The following is a 20,079-nucleotide window of genomic DNA, read 5'->3' as shown; positions in this document are numbered from 1 at the left end:
AGCTTTCTGGCGAGTCTTTCAGACCGGCTTGGTCTCAGTGGGGAAGTGTAGGAGCCCAGCCACCAACTACAGTGGTGTGAGTTGAAGATGAATCTGGTTGTGCCTCTGAGAGAGCTTCTCCTCAACTGAACTGATGCTCCCTTCTCAATCTTCAGCTGAACTCTGCCCGAGAGCCTCTGTCTGTATCTTATATATGAGAGAGAGGAATTGTGGGATATGAGAAAGAGGGATTATGGGTTTTCTCCCATAGTGCTCTCTGGCCCTAAGAGCTTCAAGGGAGGTGTGAATTCAGATATCTCATACTAAACCCTGAAATCTCCCAAACGTGTGAACTCCAATGACTAAAGGTGCGAACACAAGCATTGTATCCATTAGTTCTACTTAGTACCTTGTTTCAGGTTCTGGCCCAAAACATCTTCTTGTAAGATTAGATCAATAATCTATCAACTCTAATGAGTTAGCAGTTTGTAAAGATTCCAACAGCACCCCCAGAGCTCCCCAAGGACAAGGAATGAGGCTCCATGTCATGGAGTGAGGCTCCATGTCACAAGATAAACCTCCATGTCATGGGGAGAACCTCCATGTCACGGGATGAGCCTCCATGTCATGGGGTGAGCCTCCATGTCATGGGGAGAACCTCCATGTCACGGGATGAGCCTCTATGTCATGGGGTGAGCCTCCATGTCATGGGGAGAGCCTCCATGTCACGGGGTGAGCCTCCATGTCACGGGGAGAGCCTCCATGTCACGGGGTGAGCCTCCATGTCACGGGGAGAGCCTCCATGTCTTGGGGAGTTGCCAGGTTTGGGGAACCCTCCGGTGGAGCCCCTCGGGGCTCGGGAAGGGCTGCTCCTTGGTCTCACTCTGCCTAGCCTCTGGAGGCTGGTTCCAGATTAATCACAGTTGTCTTCACACGGTCGCCTCCTCCTCCTCTGCCTCAGTTCGTAGAAGTCCGCTCAGATTTCCCCCCTTCATAATTTGTTGTGGTTCAGTCACATCCACAGGCCAGGCGTTCTGCCGCCCCCCGGCCGCCGGGCACCCCTGCAAGAAGGCCGCTAGAAATACTTGTTTTTAAGCTTCTTTGAGGGTGTAGACCTGGGATAAGTCTCCCTAGGTCAAAAGCTAGTTACAGCTCAGTAGCTCCGGGGCAGAGTTCCAAACGGTTCTCAGAACAGGACGTGGATGTCCCCGTTTTCCCTGCCCCCTCCAGAATTTGTCATTTCCCTTTTGTTAACTTTGCCAAAAATTGACAAAGAAGTTGATGAATGTGAGAATTTTTCTTCTTTTCCCTTCTCTGATTATTAGTGATCTGGAGCACGTTGTATGTGGTGACGACTGCTTGGATTTCTTCCTTCGAAGGCCGTTTATATTCTTTGACCATTTAATCAATTGGGGAATGACTCTTGCTCTTGTAAATTTGACTCGGTGTTCTGTACATCTTAAAAATAAGGCCTTTGGCAGAACTTCCCTCAAAGACTTTCCGCCCATGCTCCCCTCTTGTCACCAGATGTCGGCTTGCCCCCCCGCCCCCGGCCCCCGGCCCCAGCCAGAGAAGATCAGCAAGTGAGGGAAAGGGGGAGGGGAGCTGAGTGCGGGCGAGACCGCTGGCCCACTGGGGGCTATGGCCTGTGCCCCCAAGGACCTGCATTGGTTTTGTTTGGGCAGCTCGTCTGATGTTATGAGATCAACACTGTCGGAGGGTTTTTCCTTTCTGTAGTCTTGTGGGGGCAGCGGGGGGAGGGGGTCGGGCAGCCTGAGGGTTTCCCAAGCCCTCCACGAGGTGCACTCGGCACTGCCCAAGGGGCGCTTGCATCTGAGGGGCGCAGACGCTGCCCGGGCGCTGGGCAGCCCCCCACCCCGCGTCCCTCCCGCTTTCTGCTTTTCCAGTTCCGGTGCTGCGGGGTCTCCAACTACACAGACTGGTTCGAGGTGTACAACAGCACGAGGGTGCCCGACTCCTGCTGCCTGGAGTTCAGCGAGAGCTGTGGGCTCCACTCTCCGGGCACCTGGTGGAAAGCAGTGAGTCCAGGGCGAGCCCCGGCCTGCGGCCCCGGGAGTCTCCTTAGTGACCACGCCATTCACCGGGTGGGGAGGGTCCCATGGTCCCCGGGGGGCCCCACCCCTAGTTTCCTGCCCCCGACTTCCAGGCCCAGGACTCCCGTGGAGGGGCCTGGATCCTGGCAGGGTCGTGGGGGGCAGGGCCGTGAGAGGTTCTAGGTCGCCACACTGGGAGGGTTTGTTTTCGGACGTCCCCGCCAGGGGGGCTTCTGGGGGCCGAGCCCAGCTGAGGCTCGCTGTCTCTCCAGCCCTGTTACGAGACAGTGAAGATCTGGCTCCAGGAAAACCTCCTGGCCGTGGGGATCTTCGGGCTGTGCACGGCCCTGGTGCAGGTGAGCTGACCCGAGGGTGTGTGGGCCCGCCCGGGACCAACGTGATCCGGGAGACACCTGGGGCGGGGGGCGCTGGTCTCCGGCTGTGGCCCGTGCCCCCACGGACCTGGACCTTCCTCTGGTCTGGGGTTATGGGACCCCCCAAAGCCCTCCCACGGCTCGGGGACCTCCTGGAAGCCGGGAAGCTGCCTCAGGGAGGGAGGTCCCAACAGCTGGCTCCCGGGGCTGCCCCCATCCAGGCCCAAACCCGACCCAAGAGTGGCAGCCCCTTCCTCAGCTGCTTCTCCCTCAGTCACTGCAGGTGGAGCCGCATGAGCTCAGAGCCGGGACCTTGGAGAGCTCTGGGACTGAGCCTCCTCCCTTACAGATGGGGAAACTGAGTCAGGCCCCCCAGCCGGGGATTTGGGTGTGGGGGCTCAGCTTCTTCCTGGTTTCTTCACTGCTTGGCCCTCCTGGGGTCCTGGGCCTAAATGTTTGCTGAATAAATGAATGGCTGGATGTGGGGGGGCAGGAGGTCAGCTCTCAATAACCACTGAGTGCCAGGCCCTGAGCGAGCCCCGGGGACAAGGGCAGGAAACCAGGCCCCTGCCCTCAAGAACCTTCCTCTCTGACAGAAGGCACTACTGAAGGGGGGGGCAAGTCGGGGGAGGGGGACTAAGCCCAGGAGGGGGGGGCCGGGGCCAGAGGCCAGCAAGGAGCCCGGGAGCTCACCCTCCAACCCTGTTTCTCGTAGATTCTCGGCCTGACCTTCGCCATGACCATGTATTGCCAAGTGGTGAAAGCAGACACCTACTGTGCGTAGAGCCAAGCCTGCGGCCGCCCCTGCTTTCCTTCCAAAGGACTCGGGAACACTTTCCTTCATGTTCATTCACCCTAATTAGTTACCCTTGTAAATGGCTTCACCCTGGGGGGCCCGGAGCCCCCCAAACCCCAGGAAGCCCCAAGGTCGAGGGCGGGTGCCTGGGACCCCCCCCCCCCCCCGGGGCAGACTGACCGGGAACGCTTGGGGTTTTCCTCCTGAAACACCCGTCGGCCATGTGGCCAGTCTGTCCTGGGAATGGCGGGGAACTGGTTCAGCCCTGGGCTCATCGGGCCCCCTTCCTTTTGTTTGCCCCCAGAACCCCACTCAGGAGGGGTCTCCTCTTCCAAGCGGGCGCCCCCTAAGGTCGGGGAGGGACCTGAATGGGTCTGTGAAAGGAGAGCGCCCCCTCCCTGCTGCCCTCATGGCCTCGGGGGCGGCCCCCTCTGTGCCCCCCCCGCGGTGGGTGAGTCCTCCCATTTAACATTCGGCGCTGGACTCGGGCTGGGGGCGGCCCCGGGGGGCCCCCTCACAGACCCAGGAGCCTCTTTATGTTTGCGGATGTGTCTTGACTTCAGTAAACCGTTGTGAGTGCGCAGCAGCCCTTGTGCCCACGTGTCCATCTGTCCGTCGTAGTCTTGGGGGCCGGGAGCCCCCCGCTCGGACCTGGTCTCCCCGTGCTGGAGACTCGTTTGGAGAGGGACCATTCAAGAGAACAGAACTAGCCCCTTCCCCAGCCAGGGCCTCCAGCCTGTGCCCCCAGAACTCTCTCTGGCTCGAAGTGGCCAAGCCCGGGGGTCCCCTCCTCTCCCTCTCCCCCGCTGACTGGGTCACTGATGGGGATCCACCTGGGGGGGGTCCAACAGGGGCTGGGGGAGGGGCCGAAAGTACGCATAGGGAAGCACGAGAGGTGGGGAGGGGGCCGGGGAGTCGGGAACTCTGGGGCCGGAGCGGGGCTCACAGATGGCTGGGACTAGGTTATTCTCTTCCAACTGAGAGGGCTAGCCTCGGCCCGAGCTCTGATGTAATGACCACTGAGCCCCTCGGGAACCAGGCTAGACCCCAGCTGGGCCAGACCCAGAGCTGGAGATGGGGCTGAAGCTGGGGGAGGCCGGGAGGCCACCCCGCCCCAGTCAGTGCAGAGGTTTAAGCAGGAGCAGGGTCTTTTTTGGGGGGGTGCAGAATGGACTCCAAGGAACCGTTGCCTGGGGGGAGGAGCAGCTGGTCCTTTCTGTCCCCAGAAGTCTCAGTGTTGCTGTCAGCAGCCATCCCAGTATGGAAGGGCCTTTCCTTGGGGATCGGTGGGGACCCTGACCTGAGGCATCTGCCTGGGGGCCCCTTCCCTGACTTGAGGAGCTGAGGGGCCCTGCCAGGTTGCCTTGGGCCTGAGGGGGGGCACTGCCAACCAAACTGAATTGCTGATCTTGCTCATGGAGGGGTCAGGAGCTAGGAGGGGGCAGGGAAGCCCCCCCCTCCAATTACCAAGGTACACATGGGCCACTGCGTCCCCCATCGATCCCAAACCCGACCCCTGCCCAGTAAGAAGGGGAACGAAAGGGATCAAGCCCTGCAGGGCCCTGCTCCCAGGCCCGGGGGGTCAGACTGCCCCCAGGGAGGGTCTCCAGGATGCTGGAAGGACTCCCGGGATCAGAGGGTCCGGGCAGGATGGCTCGGGGCCTCCTCTCCTTTCTCCTGGTCCCAGGTGCCTGGGGCGCTTCTGTCCTCCCTCCTGTCACCCGGACAGGGTCTGGGGACCAAGGGCTCACGGGGGCCTGCTGGAGCCTGAGTCTGGCCCCCCCCCACCGACCCTTACCCTGTCTCAGCCCAGGGCGCCCACTGCCCACGCTGTGGAAGAGCCCAGCTGAGGCTCCAGACTTGCCCAGGGATGGGGCTGGGGGCCTGGGGGGAGCGCGTGGGCAGCTCTGCATCCATCTATGTCCGAGGAAAAACAGGAGGGGGTCTGGAGTCCCAAGGCAGGGCTGTCTGGGGGAGAAGGGCCCCTCAGAGAGGGCCAGCTCCTTCCGCCGGGACTGGGCCGGCAAACGCCCTCCTGCTCTCCGGCCCTTCAGGGCTTGGGCTTGGGTCCCAGGAGCTAATCGGGCGCAGCAGCTTCAAATGGCTCCCGGCTGGGCAGGGAGTTCACGTTAATGGGACCCGAGCTTCCAGTCGGAGGGAAAACAAAGGGCCCATTAGTCAATCCCCGGCGGCGGGAGGCTCCATTTGCCAGCGCTGAACGGGAGCCCGGGAAATCAGTGGGGCTTTAAGCAGCCGTGGATCCGGGCCAGCCGACTCCTCCAGCCAGAAAAAAGCGGCTGGAGGAGCAGGGGTCTCTGGGGGCTTCCGCTTCACTCCCAGCCCCGGCCTCAGGACGTCCTCATGGAGCTGACCGTGGTGCTGACGGAAGATCCTCCCTCCCCCAGACCTGGGGCTAATGAAGGTCCTCCCCTCCCCCAGCCTCAGGCCGGCCAGGCTTTCCCACGGAGCTGACCGTGGTGCTGACGGAAGATCCTCCCCTCCCCCAGAGCTGACCATGGTGCTGATGGAAGGTGTTCCCCCCTTCCCTCCCCCACAAGGCTTTCCCCCAGAGCTGGCCATGGTGCTGATAACTCCTCCAGCCTCAGGACACCCTGGGCTTCCCACAGAGACCTGGGGCTGACGAAGGTCCTCCCCTCCCCCAGCCTCAGGATGGCCAGGCTGTCCCACGGAGCTGACCGGGGTGCTGATGGAAGGTCCTCCCCTCCCCCCTCCAGACTCCTTGGGCTTCCCAGAGATGCCCACAGCAGGGTCCCCACCCCATGCAGGGGGCTTGTGCCCGGGTGAGGAAGTGCAGGCAGCCTCTCACTGACTGGAGCCCCCCCAGAAAGGGCTCGGGATGCCCAGAGCAGACTGTGGGCCCCCTCCCCCTTCTCCCCTCTCCCAAGGACTCTTGGGAAATCCCCAGGCAGGGCTGGGGCCAACACACCTGGGGAGGCTGGCTTGCCTGCAGGAGCGCGGCCGCAGTTGGGAAGCCAAGGGTTAACCAGGCATTTCCAAGCCGTCTGGACAGCCTGGAAGGCCCATTCCCAGGGGGCGCTGCCTTTGAAAGCTGCCTGTTTTAATGAGCACTTACCAGAGCAGCTTCCATCAGGCTCGTTCCCAGGGGATCCCGGGCTCTGGGCTGCCCCTCCCCCCCTCGTTCCCTCTCAGTTCCAGGACAGAAGAGGTCCCGGCCCCCAGGGAGACCCCAGAGCCAACTCTTGACAGGAAAGAACCAGACACGTGTATTCCACAGAGATTTTCCTGTCACCCCCAATGACATACAAAAGTCTAATTCTTAAAAAAAAATACAACCCAGGACGCTGGCTCAGTGTGAGAAGGACGGGGAGCTCGGCTCGGCCTCACAGCAGGTCGTAGAAGTAGTCCAGGCCTTGTCCCAGCTCCCAGATGGCGACGCCGGTGCCCAGCTCCTTGGCCAGATCCAGCCGCAGCTGAATGGACTGAGAGAGAGGCGACCTCGCGGTCACTGCCGGGGTCTGTGCTGCACACGGCCTCTGCAGAGCCCCCGGCTGGCCCCGGCCCCGCAGCCTGGCACTCTGTGGGCAGAGTGCGCCCGCGCCAGGGGGGGAGGAACCCGCTTGGAGTCACAAAGGCCCTCAGCTTATGGCCTCTAAAGGGCAAATTTACAAAAGGCTGAAATGCTCCTGTCCTTCCCACGGGGACCCTTTGTGGGAGAGCGGGGGACAGCTCTGCTGGTCAGAGGTCGCACAGGAAAGAGCTAAAAGTCTCCCAAATCAACGGGAACCAAGTCGGTCCAACCAGGTCACTCGAGGGCCCATCTCATCCCCATGTGCTTAAGGCCTTGGTCCCGCAGAGGCCCCAGATAAGGGCACGATCGGCCCAGACAGCGCCTCGCTGAGCCAGGAGGACCTCTGGCCAATCCCAGGAGCCGAGGCTGCTGCTGGGGGCTACCATTGCCCCCCAATATTCTGGCACGCCCCCGTATCTTGCAGGATCATGCTCTGGTCCTATCAAGCGAAGCACAGAATCCACCACCCGGGGCCCCACAGGGTAGCACGGCCCGGGCCTCTCACTTCAGCCTCTCCCCAAGATGGAGGGGGGGGGCGAGGGTATGCTGGCTCGGGGAGACCAATGGCCCTCATGGGCAAAGTCAGGCCCTAAGAGAGAGTGGCCCTGGCAGGGGAAGGGGACCAGAAGGGTCCAGGGGCGGGGCCACGGGTCACAGCTGCAACCCCCTGAGCCCGCGGGGGCGGGGGGAGTGGCCAGGCTCCCCAGTGGAGGGCATGGGGTTCACACCCAGCCCCCAGGGCCTCTGGGAGGTGCACAAACCAACCTACCTTTAGGGTTGGGAAGAAGATCAAATGCTTTCTGCTCTTGCTTCTGAAAGACACAAGGAGGGGTGTGGGGGCGGGATTTCCCAGCTACTTTCCCAGTGCAAGCTGAGGGGCCCACTGGCTGCCAGGCCCCCTGATCTCCACCCTCCAGACCTTGCCCTGCTGCAGGCGGGCCCCCTAAAATCCCAGGCCTCAACCCCAGGGCCTGGAGGCCCACTAAGGGAAAAGGGTCTGTGGCCATGGTGAGGGAGTCCTCTCTCCCCAGCCTTGTGGTCCTTGCTCCCACCCACGCTAGTCAAGGAGAGCGAGCAAACTCCGAGAGCCCCGACCCGGCTCCGGCTTGGCCGGTCACTCAGCTCTGTGGATGCCCATGAGCCTGCCCAGCACGAGCTGCTTCCTGGGGCTTCCTGGCACTCGCTGTTCCCACCCTGTGGGATGCATCCCAAGGCTCGGGCCTTCGTCCTCCAGGGGCCGGCCCTCCCACCCGGCATGGCGCCATCCCTCCCTATGCGGTGCCATCCTGCCCGTGGGGCACAGGGACCTTCTGGAGAAGGGGAGACCGAGGGGGAGCAGAACAGGGCCGCATAACCCCAGCCTGGGAAGCTTCAGGTTCAGATGCCTCCTCAGCCCTGCAGCTCTGGGGGGGGGGGGTGGAGGGCAAAGGTTTCCAGGTCCAGACCCCCCTCCCATGCCCATCCCCCCCCCAGCCCCCAGACCACTCAGGGGCTCAGCGCTCACCTTTTGTACTCAAAATAGTGCTCGGCAAACTCTTGGTGCCAGAGCAGCTTGGGCTTGTGATCTTTTAGGACCCGGATGTACCTGAGGAAGCCGGAAAAAAACCCCAAAGGGCGTCAGGCAGAGCCGGGGCTGGGGTGGGTTGGGGCAGGCCCAAGATTCCTCCTGCTGAGGAGAGCAGCCCCCCTCCCCCCCATCCCCGGGGAGCCGCCCTGCCCAAGCCCTTGCTGGGGGGGGAGGGGGGCGGGCCCTATAAAACATCCAAGAGAACAGGACAAGGGGGTGAGCGCCCACTCACACAGGCCCCCCCCATCTTTCTTCACAGGTGCTCTGTCTCACACACTCACACACTCGCTCGCTCCAGCACAACTTGTAAACAAAGTAGATGGAGATCAGTGAATGCAAATAAATGTGGGGGGACCGCAAATGGGGGTGATAACCCCAGATATTCTGGGTGGTTCCGGGACCTGAGGGAACCCCTGAATCCTCAGAGCCAATGTGGGGTATTCCCAGAGTTACCGAGGTCAGGATGACGTTCTGGGTTCGAGCTCTAGTCGCCTAAAGTCAGATTTAGACAAAAGAACGTCCCTTGAACGGCAAATGAAGCATTTTCTGGGGCCGGGAAATTGAGCACCAGCCAATGATGGGGGGAATGTGGGGAGGTCTCGGGTCCCATCTCCCTTTTAAGGCCGAAGGCCCCCTCCCCAATTCTGCTGCCTGCTGTTTGTGCCAAGGACATCACTGTGGACAAGGACTGCCCTCCAGGAGCGCCTTGGTGCCCTTCCCCCTCCTGCTCCTGCCTCCGGCCGACCCCAGGGCTCCGGACCGAGTGCCCCCGGTGCTCCGAGCACGGGCCTGGTAGGGGCAGCTCTGCCTCCACTGCCGCCACATGCTCCCCTCCCCTGCCCTCCCCACTGTGGGAAAGACCCAGAGGTTTCTTTAAAGAGCCCGGGTGGGGGTGGTGGGACCAACAAGTGGTTCAAGATGAATTTATGGGACGTTGCTGGGAGAGGAAGGGGCCGGAGAGCAGGGACGCCCGCTGGCTGGGGGGGGGGGGGCTCGGCCGCGCGCCCAGCAGCCCCCAGGAAGCTTTTTGGCAGTAGCGCTGTTATCGCGGTACCCCAACCTTCCCAAGGGCATCCAAGACCTGCAGATCCCCAGCCCGAGGGTCTGAAATGCAGACCAGACCCTCCCTGAGAAGGAGTCAAAGCCCAGCACCCACATCAAAGCCGATGTCAGGAAGGAGGCTGAAGACTGAGCAAAGAAAGCGCCCGGCCACAAAGAGCTACTGCAGCGCCCGGGAAGCGAGCCGCAAACTCAGAAGGACGGCTCGAAAACATCGACGAGCGAAGCCTCGGAACAAACTTCAGATGGGACACAAACTCAGCAAGAAACAGAAGAGCTCAAGAAAGTTTTGGATTTTTAAAAGAGCAAAAAAAATTTTTTTTAAACCAAATGAGAGCATTAGGAGCTCGTCTCTAAAAGGAGATTTAGGTGTGAAACGTCAGTGAAAAAGCTAACTTCTGAAAACTCGATTTGGCCAAATAGAAACTAATGACTTCATGAGACATGAAGACACAGTAAAAACAAAGTCAACAGACTGAAGGAAATTGAATGAAAAAAATCTCCTGGGGTGGGGAGGGAACGACTGAACTGGAAAAGACTGAAGAGAGATTACTTAGGAATCACTGGACCATCTGAAAGCCACGATTAAAGGACTGAGCTTAGATTTCACATTTCAAGAAAACAAAGCACCCCCTTCCACAGCAAGATGGGCAAAGGGCCTGAAAAGCCGCCAGAAGGGAGATCTCATTTGCTCATCCCGGGGTCTCTCCCTTCTGCTTTCGAAGGACCTTTCGGGACAGTCTGGGGGCAGCCGTCTCCAGAACAAGGAGGACGAAGGCCCTCGCCCTCTCCCCCACCCTGCTCTGGGCCGGTGGCAGGTCCTCGGCCCGGAGACCCCGCTTGGGCAGCTGAAGTATGAGTGTGTCTCCGAGGCCCCGAGCTGTTTACGCCCGCCCGCCGGCCTGGCAGGCGGCCCTGCTGAGCTGGCACCTGGGCTCCTGCGCAGGGACTGCAGACGACCTTCAGGAAGAGCACGGCGAGCACCTCCTCCAGCCCCTCCCACAAACACCGTCCCGGCACCTCGTGGGCCAGCCCCCCAGGCAGCCGGGGTCTTGGGGGGCCCGGGGCAGGTATAAAGCCCTGCAGGCTGCCCCAAGATGCTGGGAGCAGAGGCAGGAGCAGCACCACGAAAAGCTCCTAAGAAAGGGCCTGAGCCTCCAGACCTGGGAGAGCACAGAGGCAGGGGAAGAGACAACAGAAGCGGGGGGGTGGTCCTAGTCCCCAGGGGAGGCAGCTGCCCCCACCCCTGCTGCCAGCTCTGGAGAGCCCCCCCGAGGCGCAGAGTGGAGCCCCCGAGGCCCAGAGTGGAGGCCCCCAGGCCCAGAGTGGAGGCCCCCGAGGCCCAGAGTGGAGCCCCCGAGGCCCAGAGTGGAGCCCCCCAGGCCCAGAGTGGAGGCCCCCGAGGCCCAGAGTGGAGCCCCCGAGGCCCAGAGTGGAGCCCCCCAGGCCCAGAGTGGAGGCCCCCGAGGCCCAGAGTGGAGCCCCCGAGGCCCAGAGTGGAGCCCCCCAGGCCCAGAGTGGAGCCCTCCAGGCCCAGAGTGGAGCCCCCCAGGCCCAGAGTGGAGCCCCCCAGGCCCAGAGTGGAGCCCCCGAGGCCCAGAGTGGAGCCCCCGGAGCCCTGGCCTAGAGAAGCCTGGAGAGGCCACGAGAAACCCCTCGGCACAAGCAGCAACCTTCACCAGGACACAAGCCCCGCCAGCTCTGTCGGGAGGAGGTGGGAAGCGCCGGGATCTACCAAGACACCCTCAGGAGCCTTAATGAGCCCAGACAGAACCTTGGGAGCAAATCAGCCGGAGAAGCCGACCGTCCGAGGACAGGCCGAGCCAGCGGGATAAAAGCCACAGCGGCGACTGTTTATCCAGCGCCGAGCGACGCAGCTGCCGGAACGTGACTTAACGAGCTAGAAAAAATTAAGCCATTCATGTGATGGGAAAAAAGGTTAAGCGCCTCCAGGGAGCCATGGGGACAGTGCGAGCACGGAAGGGGCTTAGCGGCAACGGGAGGCGGTAAACGTTTAACCAGCCTCTGCCAGGAAGGGAGGACGCGGCCCGGCCTCATTGTCGAATCTAATCTGCATTTCTGGGACCGGTCAGTCCCCGCTGTCCCTGGTGACGACCTAACTCTGGGAGCAGAGCCCCTGCCCGGCAGCGCCAGCGCGCAGCCCCGCCCCTCAGTCCAAAGCTGGTCCTGGGAGGCAGCGGAGGGGAGCAGGGCGGGCCCGGCAGACGGAAGCCGGTGGGCCCAGCAGCAGGCTGAGGCGGGTGGGCCGTGGGCTGCGCCTCTCACAGGGCCAGAGCCCCCCCCCCCCGCTCTCACAGGGCCGGAGCCCCCCTCCCCCCCGCTCTCACAGGCCGGCTCCCGCACGCGGCGGCCTCACCTGTCCCCGAGGATCGGCTCCCGCGAGTCCGAGGTGGCGGAGAAGTCCATGCCGTAGAAGTTGAGGCCCAGCAGAATCTTCTCTCGCCACTTGGAGTCTGGATCGAGGATCTCGACACAATCTCGGACCCAGGACAGAGGCGCATTTGGGCCGGGCCTAAGGCAAGAGGGGAGGAAGAAAGAGGCCTCTGCACCCTCCTGGGGACGTCCCCGGAGACCCTGACCCCCCCTGGCCTGCGGCACCTGCTGAGCCAGGTCCGGCTACTAGGAAGGCCGCACCAATGGGGGGGGGCTCACACTTCTGTTCCTGAGAACCCAGGGGGGAGAGGCCCCGGGGGGGGGGAGAGGCCCCGGGGGGGGGAGAGGCCCCGGGGGGGGGAGAGGCCCCGGGGGGGGAGAGGCCCCAGGCCCGTTTCCACACGGCCCTCCTCCTTCTCCAGCCTTGGGCCGGGCCCCCCAGGGGGACACCCCCGAGTACGCCCCTCAGCGCCAGGGGAGGAAGGGGCAGCCCCAGGGGACCCCCAGGGCCCTGCCCACGGCTACTCACGCTTCAGCAGCAGCAGAATAGTCGTAGGTGATCAGGCTGAAGCCGTCGATTATGGGGCCCAGATGGTCAAAGGCCCTTTTGGTAAACATCCCCAGGTGGTCCTTCCTGCAAAGACGGCCAGGGCGTCACAAGGGCCACTCCGGGCCTTCCCTCCCGGGCCCCTGGGAGCCAGCAGCCTGCCGGCCAATCCGCAAGCGGAGCCTCGCAGCGCCCTGGCCCACGGGGGCTGCTGGACACCAGGCCGAACCCTCCGGCCCCCCACGCGCTCCTGGGGGCCCCTGACAAAGTGGCTTCTCCTCTGCCAGAAGCCGTTTTCCCTTTGAGTCTGGGGGCACAGGGACACCCCAAGTTCCTGCTGTCATCATCAGAGGCTCCTCCCCCGGGACAGCTGGCCTTCCCCCAAGTCCTGGCTGGGGGCCTTTGCACCCTCCCCCAGGCCCTTCCCCCAACTGGGGGGCAGCCAGCCTCCATGGGGACCCTCCCAGAAGTCCGAGCGGGGGCCCTTGCATCCTCCACGCTGCCCCTCCCCCACGGTGTGGCTAAGGCTAATTTTGACATTAAACAGTAAGTGCTGACATCTCGGAGCCACATAAACAGGAGCTCTTTTCGGGGGGTCCCGAGTGGTTGGGGGGTCTGCAGCTCCCCAGGGGCACCCGCGGGCCCCAGTGACAGGCAGCCAGCAACGGTCCGGCTCCGTTCCCCAAAGGAGATCTCCAGGGCGGCTCAGCCAGGCGTGGCCCCCGGGGGGCAGAGGGGGCGTGCGGGGGGGGGCACAGGCAACGCCCAGGGCGGCAGGACCCGCTCTGGAAGCCCCACCTGCTGCAAACTGATTTTGGCGGCTCACAAGGGAGCCGCACAGAAGCAATTACAGGCCGTGCCAGGCTCTGCCGCCCTCCCTTCTGGATGAGCCACACAAGGGGCAGAGCCAGGGAAACGCCCTCTGGCTCTGTCTGTGTGTCTGTCTCTCACACACCGGGCCAGGGACTCCCTGACCAGAGGCAAGCCCGCGGTCGCCCCCCTGCTGGCGGAGGGGGGCCGGTGCAGCACGTCACCACGGGGGCAGGGGGCAGCTTTCACGAACTGCTCTGGGATCATTTCTGAGCTGGCTCAGAGAGAGGGGAGCAGGAGCCGCCCAGGGAGCCCTCCCGGTGCAGGAAGGGTCCGGGAGAAGGAGCAGAGACCCCGGGAAAGCACTCCCGGGGCGACAGGGACGCTCCGGGCCAGATGCAGGAGGGAATGACCCCCAAATGTCCCCAAGCAAAGCCTGAAACCACAGACTGGCACAAACGAGAAAAAAGCAAAGACTTAAAAAAGTGAAAACTTCCTATAAACAGAAAGAATGCAGGAGAGGAAGAAAGGGGAGAGCAATGGGAGCCGAGGACGGGGTTGGGAAGGGAACGAGCTCGGCTCGGCGCCCGGGGACAGATCTTCGCCCAGGCACAAACGCCCTGAAAATGAGAAGGCGCCAAAGGGAAGCAGGGACTCCCCGAGGTAAAACACAAAACTAAGGCCAGACTGAAAAAGAAAGAAGGAAAGCCGGAGCGTCTCAGGAAAAACCACTGGCCTTGAAAGCATCGATGAGGAGGGAAAACGTTAAGAAGCGTGGAACCATTGGAAAGCCATGACCCCAAAAAAGAAAAAACAAGAACCGAGACTTCAGATTTCAAAAACCCTTCGGAGAAAACCGTCCAGATCTCTGAGCACCGGGTGTGAGAGAGTGTGTGAGAGTGTGTGTGTGTGACTGTGTGAGTGTAAGTGTGTGTGTGTGAGTGAGTGTGTGTGAGAGTGTGTGTAAGTGTGAGTGTGTGTGAGAGTATGTGTGTGTGTGACTGTGAGTGTGTGTATGTGTGAGTGTGTGAGAGAGAGTGTGTAAGTGTGAGAGTGTGTGAGAGTATGTGTGTGTGAGTGTGACTGTGTGTGTATGTGTGTGTGTGAATGTGAGTGTGTGAGAGAGTGTGAGTGTGTGTGTATGAGTATGAGAGTGTGTGTGTGTGAGTGTGACTGTGAGTGTGTGTATGTGTGAGTGTGAGTATGTGTGTGTGAAGGATCCTCTGGTCACCTCCTGAATGAAACCCCCAAAGTGAAAACTGCCAGGCCCGTCCCAGCCCAAACCCAGAGCTCCCCCCAAACAAGCCGAGGGGCCTCAGGCGGGTTCGCACATGACGCAGCAGCCAGCACCAGAAGGGAGTGGAGAACCTGGAACGCGGTACTGCCGCTGAATAAGGGCTGGAAGAACCTGCCCAGAAAAATTGAGGATGCTCCGACAGGGAAGGAAAGGGGCCTTTATGGAGGCAGAGAAGCTCCGGCTTTCCAGCACGGGAGACGGGGGAACGTGGACGGGTTAGTGTGTCCAACGCCCTGGGAAGGGTGAAACCCGGATAAAGCGCTTCCCGTGCAGGCCAGGCTTCTGAAGCCGGCTATCGGGGGCGGGGAGGGGGTTATACCTGAACCTCCCTCTCACCTGAATTGGCCCTAACACACACTCACACTCACCACACACACACACACACACACACACACACACACTCACACACACACACTCTCATACTCTCTCACACACTCACACTCTCACACACACCCAAACACACACACATACTCTCTCACACTCACACACACTTACACACACACTCACACCACACACACTCTCACACACACACTCTCATACTCTCTCACACACTCACACTCTCACATACACACCCAAACACACACACACACTCTCTCACACACACACACTCACACACATTCACACTCACACTCACACACACACACACACACACTCATATACACAGAGTTGGGCATGGAAATACATTTCACTCAACAAGCAAACAGGGGAAGAGAAGAAGGGGGAACTCTTGGTGGGGGAAGGGTTAGCCCCAAGTAAGGCCGGGACCTCCAGGGCGTCTCAGGGTCTTCCTCAGCCCCTCCTCCTCACCGGAGGCTGCTCCCCATCCTCTTGGAACCGCTTCAGACCGGGCGGCCTTGTCTTCGCAATTGGAGGGAAGCGCCTCCTTAACAGGCGCCAAGCAGGCGCGCCCCGAGGCTGTGCCCCCCAATCCTGGGCACCCGAACATCCTCGGCGGCTCCGCCCAGAGGCCCAGCGCTCTCTACTCACCCTGGGACGATGGTGGACGGGACCACCAGGATGACCATCAGCTGCTCCTGATGCAGGGCCTCCACCACGTGCGTCAGCGTGTGCAGGAGATCCCTGCAAGAGAGGGGGCAGGTCAGGAGGCCCAGAAGGGCCCTCGCTCTCCAAGGAGGAGATGGTTCTCCAAGGTTCTTTGCAAAAGAACCAGACAGAAAAGAGGGGTCAGTGCTGGGCAGGGGCAGCCCCAGGGGGGGGGGGCACAGCCCATCTTCAAAGGCTCCGGGAGGGACCTGCCCTGCCCACTGCGGGGGGGATTCCTGGAGCTCCAGGGAGGCTCCCAGGGAAAAGCAGCTCCGGGCGCCCTCTGGTGGCCGCTTCTCTACTCAGTCAAAAAAGCCTCCAGTCTGCAGCAGCTAAGGAGGGTCTCTCCCCAGCAAGCATTAAGCACCAACTGTGTGCCTGCAACTCCGCTGGGCGCTGGCAACCCAAAATTAATTCTGGGCACGACTGAAAGCGCCCTGGCCCCGAGTTCAGATGCTGCCCCTGCCAAGGGCCGGCCTAGAGGACGCGGCATCTGTTATGACACACACACACGCACATGCACACGGGCACACACATATATATACACACCCACACAAACCACTATACAAACACCTTCCAGTTCCTCCCCTATTGGAATCTAGGAAAATGGGAAACTACCTTCTGAACCCTCGAAGCTGTGTCCCTGACGAGTACTTGGCGCAGGCTCTTAAGTACGCACTTAGCATACACTCTTTCTGGCCGGCTGGTAGTCTGCGTATCCACTGGTCTCTCCACCCGTCCGTCCGAGCATGTCTGTCTACCCGTCCACCCGTCCGTCCGAGCATGTCTGTCTATCCGTCCATCCGTCCATCTGAGCATGTCTGTCTATCCGTCCATTTCCCCGTCTCCATCTGTGTATGTCTGTCTACCCGTCCATTTGTCTGTTTCCCTGTCCATCCGTCCATTTCCCCGTCTCCGTCTGTTTCCCCGTCTCCGTCTGAGCACACGTCTGTCTGTCAGCCTGACAGATTTCTCAGGCACAGACTGTGAAAGGGAAGAGGGAGCTCAAGTGGGGAGGCCCCCATGTCTCCTTTCATAGGCAAGCCTATTTGATGCTAAAGGCATTCAGCCCCTAAGGCGCGCCCAGCAGGGCAGTGGCAGGGTCTATTTTTTCTGTCTGAGGAGTGCTCCCAGCAGGCCTCGGGCTTTAGCCGTCCCCGGTCCTCTTGCTTGGAAGACGGGCAAAGCACTTGACTAAAATGATCTCTTTGTAGGTGGAGAGGATGGATGCCCAGGGTCAATCCCAGTCTTCCTGACCTGAGGCATGTGTTCTCACTGCTATGCTGCACTGCCTCCAAACCCCCCTAACAGCATCCCCAGGAAATGAACCCAAAGGTTCTCACTCAGGGTTTCTGCAGCTCTTCTGGGCTCCGGCTCGGGTCTATTCTACTCTGGCAGCCACTAACCCTAATAGTAAAACTGGAACTAGCCTTGGCTCTATAATGACTGGGGGGGGGGGGTGATGCTGACAAAGATGTCCCAGAAGACACCACCATGGTACCTTTTCCTTGATCATTTCCACTCCTTGCCACAGCTGCCACAGTAACTGGCACCAAGTATGGCTGCCTAGCAGAGGGGCTTCTCTCATCTTCCTTCATACCTTCAATCTCCTTCCTTTTGTTTTGCTCTCAGAGGTGAGCAGCTTTACAACAAAAGTAACGAGCAGAGAAAGCCATGCGGGTGTTTCCACCCCCTTCCCCAACAGCTCCTTCTGAGCAACCCCAGCTCCCAGCCCAGAGCTGGGCTTAGGCAGACCCCCTGAAGAGACTTTAAGGGCCTGAAAGACCTCTGCTTCGGGCCTCTCCCAGCCTCCTTGAGGACTTCCTAGTTGAGTCCACCATTGAAGTAAGACAATTCCATTTCCTGCTGAACCAGAATCACCCTGTGCTAGGACTCCCCTGCCATTAGCCCCCAGGCAGAAATCCCCAGCCATAAACCCCAGGTAAACCCCCCTGTCATTTACCCCAAGACAGAAATCCCTTGATAGTAACCCCCAGGCAGAACCCCCTGCCATTCACCCCAAGGCAGAAATCCCTTGATAGTAACCCCCAGGCAGAACCCCCTGTCATTTACCCCAAGACAGAACCCTTGATAGTAACCCCCAGGCAGAACCCCCTGTCATTTACCCCAAGACAGAAACCCTTGAGACTGCTACCTGAGAGTAACCCCTTGGCATCCATGTTCCCACTCACTTTTGCTGCTCCTGCAAAGAGGGGCTCCAGACCTCCAATACATAGCCATCAAAGTGCTTATTCTGAAAGACAGAAGGAGATGAACAGCTCTCTCCCTGGGAATGCATCTGGGAAGATGGCAGCAGTTCTCTTGAGCAAACCCTAAAGTAGTTGAGCAGCCACACCAACTTGGGTTCCTCCCCACCTCTAACAAGTCACTCACTAGCCAGGAATGCTAAGAGCCTGCATCTGAACACGTCTCAACCATGGGCCTCCTCCTACCATGGGATCGGCAGCTGGAGGGGTCTAGAAGCCTTCAGAGCCTCGAGCTGAGGCCGCTGATACCTGCTCTCTCGGCTGCCATACTTCTCTCTCCCAATAAGCAGGAATTTAACCCAGGTGCCTTGGTTTATTTCCATCCCCCCCCCCCTTCTTTTTCCTTTGTAGCTGACACTGTGACCTTAAAGGCCTGAATGGTGGGCAAGGTCCCATAAAAGGCGACAGGGTCTGGCAGTGGCATCCAGCAGTGGGCTCAAGGGCATACTGTGTTGAGGGGAGAATAGAAACCTCCACAGTCAGGGGAGGGGGAAGGTAGGAGGTGGGGGTGGGGGTACTAACCAGGCTCAAAAAGGGATCTCAGTCAGAAGTCTTTAATAGCTCTGAGGACAGCACTGCTGAAGGGTTCCAACAGCATATTTTCACACTCCACAAGTTTGTGCAGGTTACCAGCAAGTTGAACAGAGCCCTCCCCCCTAGATATGCTCCCATGTACTCTTCCATGGAAATCAGGCCCTTTTAAATTTTTTAAAAATATTTTTTCCAATTCCATATAAAAACAATTTTTAATATATTTTTTTTTTAATTTGAACTCCAAACTCTTACCAGGTTTTTCTGAAAGCATTCTGCTCATCAATTCTTACAGTATTCAATCACAGTCACAAACCAGAACTTGTTCAGCCATTCCCTAACGTATGGACATCCCCTTAATCCCAGATTCTTTGCCTCCTCAAAGAGAGCTGTTATCAATATTTTTGTACATATTTTTTGAAACTTTTTTTCTTTTAATCTTTTTGGGATAGCAACTTGCTATTTCTGGATCAAACGGTATTCAGAGTTTTCTAGCATTATGGACATAGTTCCAAATTGCTCATCAGAATGATCAGGATTTCTCCACATGCTCTAAAACATCGTCATTTTCCTTTTCTATCATACTAGTCAATCTGATAAATGTGAATTGGTACCTCAGAATTGTTTTAATTTGTGTTTCTCTGATCAATAGTGATTTAGAATATTTTTAAATATGGCTATAAATAGACTTGCTTTTTTTCCTTCTGAAAATTACCTACTCTTTTTTCCTTCCTTCCTTCCTTCCTTCCTTCCTTCCTTCCTTCTTCCTTCCTTCCTTCCTTCCTTCCTTCCTTCCTTCCTTCCTTCCTTCCTTCCTTCCTTCCTTCCTTCCTTCCTTCCTTCCTTCCTTCCTTCCTTTCTCTTATATCTAAGTAACTTGCCCAGAATCATACAGGTAAATGTCTGAACTCAGGTCCTCTTGTATTCCTATAGATTTGACTTAGTTCTCTGTACTTGATAAATGAGGCCCCAGTTGGAGAAATTTGCTGTAAAATTTTTCCCCAGTTTGTTGCTTTGCTTTTAATCACAGTTGCAACAGTTTTATTTGTGCAAAAAGTTTTTAGTGCACTATAATCAAAACTATCTATTTTTCTTTCACAACACTCCTGTTTTGTCATAAATTTTTCCCTCATCCACTGATCCCCTAATTTGTTTATCACCCTGTATGTCTATATCATGTACCCATTTTGAAATTATCTTGATATATAAAGTAAAATATTGATCTATACCTAGTTTTTATCAAACTACTTTCTAGTTTCTCCAGCAATTTTTGACAAATGTTGAATTGTTGTCCATAAAGCTTGGATCCTTGTATTCATCAAACACTCGATTATTGTGCTCCACTGTTCCACTGATTTCCTCCTCTATTTCTTGTGCAATACCAGATTGTTTTGGTGAGTACCACTTTATAGTTTAAAATCTGGTACTGCTGGGTCACCTTCTTTCACATTTTTTCCCCATTGAGTGTCTTGATATGTTTAACCTTTTGTTCTTCAGATGAATGGTTATTTGTTCTAGTGCTATAGGATAATTTTTTGGTAGTTTGATTAGAATGACACTGAATAAGATTTGACATTAAATCGGCTTAGCCTACCCATTGGCATTTAAAATTTCCCCAATTGTTTAGATCTGATTATATTTGTGAAGATAAGTGTTTTGTGATTGTTTCATAGAGCTCCTGGGTTTGTCTTGGCGGGCAGACTCCCCAGTATTTTAAATTGCCTTTTGTTACTGTTAGTCTTTTTCACTTCTGTCTAACTCCTTGTGAATCCATTTGGGGTTTTCTTGGCAGAACGGTAGCCATTTCCTC

At 58.5% G+C, this 20,079-nt stretch overlaps 2 protein-coding genes across 8 annotated transcripts in view; one reads left to right on the top strand and one right to left on the bottom strand.

The window, feature by feature from the left end:
* The window catches only part of TSPAN4 (tetraspanin 4), a 45,264-nt gene extending 41,475 nt beyond the window's left edge, over positions 1-3,789 (top strand). For all 6 annotated transcript variants that reach the window (XM_051963791.1, XM_051963788.1, XM_051963793.1 and 3 more), the window contains 3 exons: positions 1,887-2,018; positions 2,306-2,389; positions 3,123-3,789. In XM_051963791.1, the coding sequence (XP_051819751.1) occupies positions 1,887-2,018; positions 2,306-2,389; positions 3,123-3,191 (285 nt within the window). In that variant the 3' untranslated portion in view covers positions 3,192-3,789. The remainder of the gene's footprint in view (positions 1-1,886; positions 2,019-2,305; positions 2,390-3,122) is intronic.
* A 2,635-nt stretch (positions 3,790-6,424) lies between these two features.
* CHID1 (chitinase domain containing 1) overlaps positions 6,425-20,079 on the bottom strand; it is a 25,529-nt gene continuing 11,874 nt past the window's right edge. For both annotated transcript variants that reach the window (XM_051963780.1, XM_051963779.1), the window contains exons 7-13: positions 17,664-17,725; positions 15,415-15,507; positions 12,303-12,407; positions 11,757-11,912; positions 8,258-8,338; positions 7,523-7,565; positions 6,425-6,664 (exon numbers count right to left, since the gene is read on the bottom strand). In XM_051963780.1, coding sequence (XP_051819740.1) covers positions 6,566-6,664; positions 7,523-7,565; positions 8,258-8,338; positions 11,757-11,912; positions 12,303-12,407; positions 15,415-15,507; positions 17,664-17,725 — 639 coding nt within the window. In that variant the 3' untranslated portion in view covers positions 6,425-6,565. The remainder of the gene's footprint in view (positions 6,665-7,522; positions 7,566-8,257; positions 8,339-11,756; positions 11,913-12,302; positions 12,408-15,414; positions 15,508-17,663; positions 17,726-20,079) is intronic.

Source organism: Antechinus flavipes, chromosome 6, assembly GCF_016432865.1.
Source record: "Antechinus flavipes isolate AdamAnt ecotype Samford, QLD, Australia chromosome 6, AdamAnt_v2, whole genome shotgun sequence".
In the NCBI taxonomy this organism is placed as follows: domain Eukaryota; kingdom Metazoa; phylum Chordata; class Mammalia; order Dasyuromorphia; family Dasyuridae; genus Antechinus; species Antechinus flavipes.
Note: the sequence above shows the minus strand (reverse complement) of the source record. Positions and strands in the feature narration are given on the sequence as shown.